Consider the following 7,317-nt stretch of genomic DNA (forward strand, 5'->3'; position numbering starts at 1 on the left):
TAAATTATAGGAATGGAGATAAGGAATGAGATGTGGATGCTCTAACCTATATCATCTTTTATTTTAATAAAATTTGTTTGCTTAGGAAAAAATAGAAGAGCAATGCTACATACAGTCGTAAAATTATAAACGTCGCGCAATCGCTTTGAAAAAAAGTAAGGTCCACGATTAAAAAGTTAGTTTTTTTTCATGTGAGTCCATATTAATTCATTTTTTTCAAAACGATTGCACGCCGTTTGCACAACGACGACTGCTAATATTATTTCTCAAAACAAAAACTCCTAAAACCCTAACGCTTTTGTTCCCTCTCTCTCTCATGCAGACCACTGACTGGACTCCAAAGCGAGCGAGCGAGCGAGCGAGACGAGAGAGCAAGGGAACCACTAGGGTTTTAGGCCATCACCATAGCCAGCGAGCGAGAGAGAGCTAGGGTTTCTGTCCGAGGCAGCAAATATGGTGGCCGACAAGGGAAAGAAGCTGAAGGTAGCGGAGAAACTCGAGGAAAAAGGCTCGGAGAGCATCGTTGGGAAACTACTCGTCTCTGTTGAGAAGCTGCAGGAGATCCAAGACGAGCTTGAGACGGTATAATTCTCTTCCACTCCGACGCAAATGGTTCTGTTCCGAACCCGAACTACTACATTTTTTTTTTTTTTGAAGAGGGAATTAAGATTATAAAAGATATTTGTCAGTTTCTTTGCATCTTCTTTGCATCTCTAGTTCCCTGTGCAATAAAACTGGTTGATTTGATTTTCTACCGACTATAAGGGTTTTCTTTTTCTCGTTGATTTTCTAATCATCTACTGCAGATTTCTAATTTTACAAATTCAGTATTTTTTTTATCCATAAAAAACTCTACTGATTCATTTACTTCAGGTAAGCTCACGAAGCTGATATCTTTATGCCCCTAATGAACTGTACAATCTTAAAGCTTTAATTTTTATTTTCTGGGTAACAGAAATTAAACTAAACCAGGAATCAATTCGTTCAGCAGATTCATGGTGACATTAGCAATTTCAGTTTCTATATAATGTGTATGTTGGGCTATGCAATCCACAAAAGCAAAATTCATTTCTATCATTTGTTCGTTGGTTGTTGCTGGTATGGACTGTGAATGCGTAGAATTCCTAATTATAGTTTGTAGATTAATATTTAATTTGGAATAATGTGTGCTATGTCCAATACTCATGATTTGGTCGTTGTGTATGATTTGTCCAATTATGATCTCCGATAAAATTAAAAATAAAAAACCAATCAAAAAAGTTTGTCCTATTAGGATCTGTACCAGTGACGCTGTGCTGTTATGATTTATTTTGTCTTTCTGAATTTTCTTAACGTTCTAGATCAATGAGGAGGCCAGTGATAAAGTCCTGGAAGTGGAGCAGAAGTACAATGAGATACGCAGGCCTGTATATGACAAGCGGACTGAAATGATCAAATCCATTCCCGACTTCTGGTTAACTGCTGTTAGTAATCTTTCTCTGTCCGTTATTTTGTGAATGTGCAATATTTTAGCTGTCATGAAGTTAAGACGTCTTTTATTTGGCTGACTTGTCTCCAACTTTATGCAGTTTTTGAGTCATCCTGCTCTAGGCGAACTTTTGAATGAAGAGGATCAAAAGGTTCGGACTTTGTGCTTGCTTTGATTATAAAATCTGAGTTGCACACCCATTCATTTTAACGTTTAAATCAATGAGCCATGCTGTGAGTATTCTTCTGGTATCTTATATTGTAGCTGGTTTCCTCAATTTGACATGTACGTACATAGTGATTTTGCTTAATTGTCGGCTACATTGTTGGTAGATATTCAAGCATCTAAGTTCTCTTGAAGTGGAAGATTTCAAAGATGTTAAATCGGGTTACTCTATCACATTGGTGAGTTTAATTTTTTTTCCAATGATTAATTTTGTAGATAAAAATTTCCTTTATTCTTTTTCATTTGTGCATATGTGTGAATTCCTGCCATGTTTCAACTAATGAATTCAGTGAACAACTGATTGTGTCTCCAATATGCAGCACTTTAACCCAAATCCTTACTTTGAAGATACAAATCTTACAAAGACTTTCACTTATGCTGATGATGATGGAACGACAAAAATTACTGCTACATCAATAAAGTGGAAAGAGGGCATGGTAAGGCCTACTTAAATTACTATTACTGGCCTTATTAAACTCCTGTTTTATTGTGGTGTGGTGACTAATTGCATTTTTTTTATGGGAAGGGCATACCAAATGGGATCAACCATGAGAAGAAAGGGAACAAGCGGCCTGCTAGTAATGAAAGGTCTGTTTTCCAGAACCTGTTGAAATGGGTATTAGCCAGTTCCATAACCCTTATCATCTTTTGTTTTTAAAAAAAAAAATTATATGTAAACAAGGACCAGAATTATGCAGTTAAGGAATATAATTACAATTTCAAGTTATTAACTCTTTGAAATTTCACTTGAATTATTGTGTTCTTCCTAATTTAAGGTCTATTCAACCATGCTGCAATAATGCATTGGTAATCCTGGTAATCTCTTGATATATTTTAAGAAGGTTAAAACTTAAAAGGCATAGTCTCGTAGTCGCATGCATGATTGGATTTCATAACAATTTCAGTATTCAGGTTCTGATCATTCTATGAAATTGGATGTAAAAGAAACGGAGAATTTTTGAAATGTTTCTCTGTGTTTGAGTGAAGACTAGCAGCTGCCAAAGTTCTTTGATTGGGTTATGCCTAGAAGGGTGAGAGTTTTGGTGAGCTCAGGAGGACAGCAGGGGCATGGTAATTTTTGGTTTTGTGTAGGTTGGTTCCTATACGTTTAATGCAGTGTATTGGGAGAGAGCAGAATGGCTGAACATTTGGGGATAGAGAAGCTTCAGTTGTAGAGCCTAACAATATTTTCAAATCCCTTAAACATGTACAGCAACTCATGATAGTTTCTTTCTTCCCAGTGTTTCAAAAATTTTCAATTGCTTATTTTTTTCCTTATTAGGAATCCTTTTGTATGCTTCCTTTGTCCTAGGTTGGTGCTGGTCTATGCTTTTTAGTGAGATTGTGCTAGTTACAAAAACAAAATGAAAATATCATCCTTATTTTTTCTCTTTGTAGTTACCGATAAGATAGCATCTTAATATTCTTTATGAGCATCTTTACTTTTGCTTTTCCTTCATGATTATGCTTGTGTCCATTTTATGTTTATCTATTGAGTGAATGCAACTTCTTTAGCTGGTTTACACATTTGAGAGAAAGTTCACGTGATCTTCAATTTTGCATTTCTTTCATGCTTATTGTGTCTCATTTTACAAGTTGAATGCAGCTTTTTTAGCTGGTTTACTGATACTCAAGAGAAAGATCACTCGGACATTCATGATGAGGTAAATTCTACTTCTATCTGAAAATTCTATATGGAGATTTCTTTCCATGTTGGAGGTATTCCAGGGGACAGAGTTTTCCAAAAACGCATGTGCTTCTCACATGCTCAAATGACACGTCATTTTTATAGATGGGTTGGAGGAAAACTATGTCCTACTCCAGGTATCTCTTCATGGTTATTAATATTGTTCTTTTTGGTACTCTCATCACATTGCTTTTTTAACCTTTCACTTCCAACAAATTTCAGATTGCAGAAATCATCAAGGAGGATTTATGGCCGAATCCACTCACTTACTTCAATAATGTAACTGCTTTTTCTTCTGGTTTCTTTCTCTCTAAACCCATTAGTCATCGATGTATTTTTATCTAGTGCTTAGGAGCTTTTATAGTAGTCTATGCTGATAATATATTTTTCATAATAATAATAATTTGTTGCTGCTGTGACATAGGATGCAGATGAAGAAGACTTTGATGACAAAGAGACCATTGAAGAGGTAAAAGTTCAAGTGCATAATCTATGTGGCTCTGGTGCCATGGTTTATTTCAGGATTTTATGCGCACAGATATTAAAACTTAGCTACATATCAAAAACATATATTAAAACATTTTCTTTCTATGTTTTTGTGCTTTGCCAGTCCTAGTCTAGTATTGTTTGCAGATTCAGTTGATACTTTTCAGGTAATGTAGTGTGTGGTTCGGAGAAAACATGGATGTTACTGACGTGTGGTAAATGCTTGAGAGAGAGAGAGAGAGAGAGTACGAATCTGATGGCTTGCTTAGTTTGCCATTTGGATTTAGTGTATTTAGATTTGAGAAGATTTCTGTGTATATAATAAATATTATGTCGAGGACATCATGAGATTACTAAAATACTTTGAAACTTTTTCTTCCTCATTTATTGGCCATAATTGCATATATATATATATATATATATCTAGCTGATGTTAGGAGGCTTCGATACAAATGTGTTTACTTGTAATGCCCTAGTAAAAGGTCTAAACCACAAGGCCTATACTCTAAAAAAATAGTCAATGATATAATTGGAGTCCTATTATCATAAAGAGTAAGAACTTTTCCTTCGTAAGCAATGTGGGATACCATATACCATTTACCCGTATCCTTATCATATGGAGTATTACAATATCCCCCACTTAAATTCCTGACATCCTCATTAGGCCTGTTCTTCATAGGTGCCACAGCTCAAGTCCCACATTTCTGGTTGGGATATGCTCTGATACCATTTGTAACACCACAATAGAAGTCTCAAAGCACATGGCTTATACTTCAAAAGAACTAGTCAATGATACAATTGAAACCTCATTGGAACATTATAAACAGTAAGAACTTCTCCTTCCCAAGCAATGTGGAATTACACAACCTACCATTATCCTTATTATATGGAGTATCACAATCTATCCTCTTTAAATTCTCAATGTTCTCGTCAGGCTTGTCCGATGTAGGTGGCATGGCTCAAATCCCACATTTCTAGTTGAGATAGGCTCTGATACCATTTGTAAATCTCAAATAGAAGGCCCAAACCATATGACTTATACTTCAAAATGACTAGTCAATGATACAATTGAAGCCCCATTGGAACGTTACAAAGAGTAAGAACTTTTCCTTCGTAAGCAATGTGGGATCTTATATACAACTCATCCTTATTTTTTTCATATGGGGTATCACATTACTATACCATAGACAAATTTTATATATTCTTATTAGAGATAACTATTTCATGCTACTTCTAGGTCCCTAGGTTAGCCTTTGATGGGGCGGACAGTTTATGCAGCTTACCATGAAGTATCGCAATTCCTTTTGCACTTATAATAGGAATTCTATGGATTTTCCTTTAACAAGGTTTACAGGGGTCTGGCCCTGGCCTAATGACTCCCAGTAATTCAATTTTTTATTTTTTTTTCTAAGCTACATATTGCTGAAGAAGTCAAGGTGAGTTGACTGCTCCCAGTGAAATGATTATGCCAGGACAAGATATAGCTTAGTTTCTATTGGGTATGAATCACACTAGTTTTAGCTATGACAATCCTGTGGTACATAAATATCCCAACCAATTCGGTTGAGTAGGACAACTTGCAGAAATATGCACAGGTTTCAAACACTCGGTTAATTGTGGTAATTCAAAACTAAAGTATTTAATGGCTGTGAATGATATAAGGTATATAGATCTTGTAAATTTGGTTGAATTATGAAAGCCACTAATTTAAAGATCTTGACAATTGTCGTCTTTTTAACTTTGTTTTGATTCCTGATAAGCTAAATTATGTTTATAACCAATAAAGAGAAGCATGGGCACATCAATTAACACTGGGAGTATGCTTTGAATACATATATTAAAGTGAGAAAAAAGCTTGGAAAACACCTGAATACTAAAGAAAGGTATATACAAAGGTGGGCTGTCATCCAATGGTAAATGGCAGTAAAAGCTGAAGTTTTGAGTTCTTCCACTGTCTTTGGGCTAACTCCTTTCAAAATGACTTGAGATCAAACATCACTCGCTTGGATAAAAGCGCCACCATCATTTGTCTGCACCATTCTGTCTTTTTCTGAACCCATATAGCTGAGGATAGAAAGGCGGAAAAAAATCCACCTCCCAATTTTGTATTGCACGTGTAAACTCTACTTCCCATTGAGGAGAACCATTTAATAGTTGTAAATTGTCTTTTTGAACTTTGGGTACTTAATTTTTTTTTGTAACTGAACGTTGGCTGCTAGCAGGGAAAGGATGGTGATGACTCTGAAGAGAGTGAGGACGACCAAGAAGATGAAGATGACGACGATGATGACGAAGATGGTGGTGAAGATGATGGCAAGTAAAGTTCCTCTGTCTGGGCACTCATTTATGGCTTTCACTACTTTGGTGATGGCTTATGTAAGGTGAGTCGTCTCTAGTAGTTGCTGAAGTATCCGGTGATAGTGGAGGATGACCAAGGTTACTCTTATGATAGGTCTCATATATTGTAGGCATTTGATTGCCACCATGGCCAGTCTAGCTCTGAGTGTTCTCTCTTTTCACTTAAAGGTCATTTCTTGGTTCTATTTTTTTTTTTTTTTTTTTTTGGGGGGGGAGCTGGTGGGGGTTTATTTTGGAGGTTCAGGTTCTGGCCTCCCGAATTGCCGATGATGGAATGCTACATTTTATGGTAACTTAATGAGGAGAGTAAAATCACAGGACTTGATGTAAGGCCGTTCTGGTGTTTCTACAATGCGGATTATCCGCAAAATTTGGGTTATTTATTAGCATTTTCTGGATGGCAAGTGCTACGAGATCCGTGTTAGTTTGTTTGAAAAGTGAGAACATAGCCTAGAATGGATCAGGGTCCTCTGGAATTATGCCCCAAACACCGGGTGAAAAAATAATTTTGTCCCAGACATTTTCAAAAGAGCTTTGCTATTCAGTTGCCTACACCACATACTTTTTTTTTTTTTTTTTTTTCTGTTAAATTAAAAAATTATATGTGGTGCAGGGATGATATGTGGTGCAAGGATGATGAATAAAATTTTTCTTTTCAAAATTATATTTCAGAGATGAGAATTGGTGGTGATGCAGCTGCATAATGCTTCCATCACCTGATTAGTATATTAATTCATAAAGTAGTGTTATATGTACTTATATTTTTACTTACAAGACTCATTTTGGTAGTTTTCTTTTGAAATTTAAATTTCAAATTTAATGTTTTTCAGCATATTAATTGCTAAGTGAAAAATTAAGTTTTATTAAGTTCTTTTGAAGTGCATTTAGTATTTAGCTAATTCACATGGTGTGTTATCGGATATGGAAAATTACATTTCTGGTCATGATGTTTAAGGAGTGCCTCAATTCGATCTCTAATGTCGATAACCAAAGTGAAATGGTTGTATGGAAATTGAAATTTGCATTAAAAAAGTGGTCGGAATTCATAAATCTATGTAGTGTTTTAATTTCTTTCGAGTTCTTTTACATATCA

General features: G+C 35.6%; 1 protein-coding gene across 4 annotated transcripts; it reads left to right on the forward strand.

Moving 5' to 3' along the window:
- Nucleotides 1-286: 286 nt before the first annotated feature.
- On the forward strand, nucleotides 287-6,622 carry LOC122290117 (NAP1-related protein 1-like). Of its 4 annotated transcripts, none has more exons than XM_043097665.1 (10): nucleotides 288-582; nucleotides 1,341-1,463; nucleotides 1,569-1,619; nucleotides 1,801-1,872; nucleotides 2,014-2,130; nucleotides 2,220-2,281; nucleotides 3,300-3,357; nucleotides 3,603-3,659; nucleotides 3,805-3,849; nucleotides 6,086-6,622. In XM_043097665.1, the coding sequence occupies exons 1-10, from the start codon at nucleotides 454-456 to the stop codon at nucleotides 6,185-6,187; spliced, it is 816 nt and encodes a 271-aa protein (XP_042953599.1). In that variant the 5' UTR covers nucleotides 288-453; the 3' UTR covers nucleotides 6,188-6,622. The 4 variants fall into 4 exon arrangements, with proteins under 4 accessions (XP_042953600.1, XP_042953599.1, XP_042953602.1 ...); XM_043097667.1 differs by having other exon boundaries at nucleotides 290-582; nucleotides 6,089-6,622; XM_043097666.1 differs by lacking the exon at nucleotides 3,603-3,659 and having other exon boundaries at nucleotides 287-582; nucleotides 3,812-3,849.
- Nucleotides 6,623-7,317: the final 695 nt, after the last annotated feature.

The sequence above is a fragment of the Carya illinoinensis genome, chromosome 12 (assembly GCF_018687715.1).
Source record: "Carya illinoinensis cultivar Pawnee chromosome 12, C.illinoinensisPawnee_v1, whole genome shotgun sequence".
Lineage (NCBI taxonomy): Eukaryota > Viridiplantae > Streptophyta > Magnoliopsida > Fagales > Juglandaceae > Carya > Carya illinoinensis.

Bases quoted from the DNA above. Each gene is read 5' to 3' on its own strand.
- LOC122290117 (XM_043097666.1), top strand. From the start codon at position 454: ATGGTGGCCGACAAGGGAAAGAAGCTGAAGGTAGCGGAGAAACTCGAG. The intron at 583-1,340 runs GTATAATTCTCT...TTAACGTTCTAG, and splicing joins TCCAAGACGAGCTTGAGACG to ATCAATGAGGAGGCCAGTGA. The intron at 2,282-3,299 runs GTCTGTTTTCCA...AGTTGAATGCAG, and splicing joins CGGCCTGCTAGTAATGAAAG to CTTTTTTAGCTGGTTTACTG.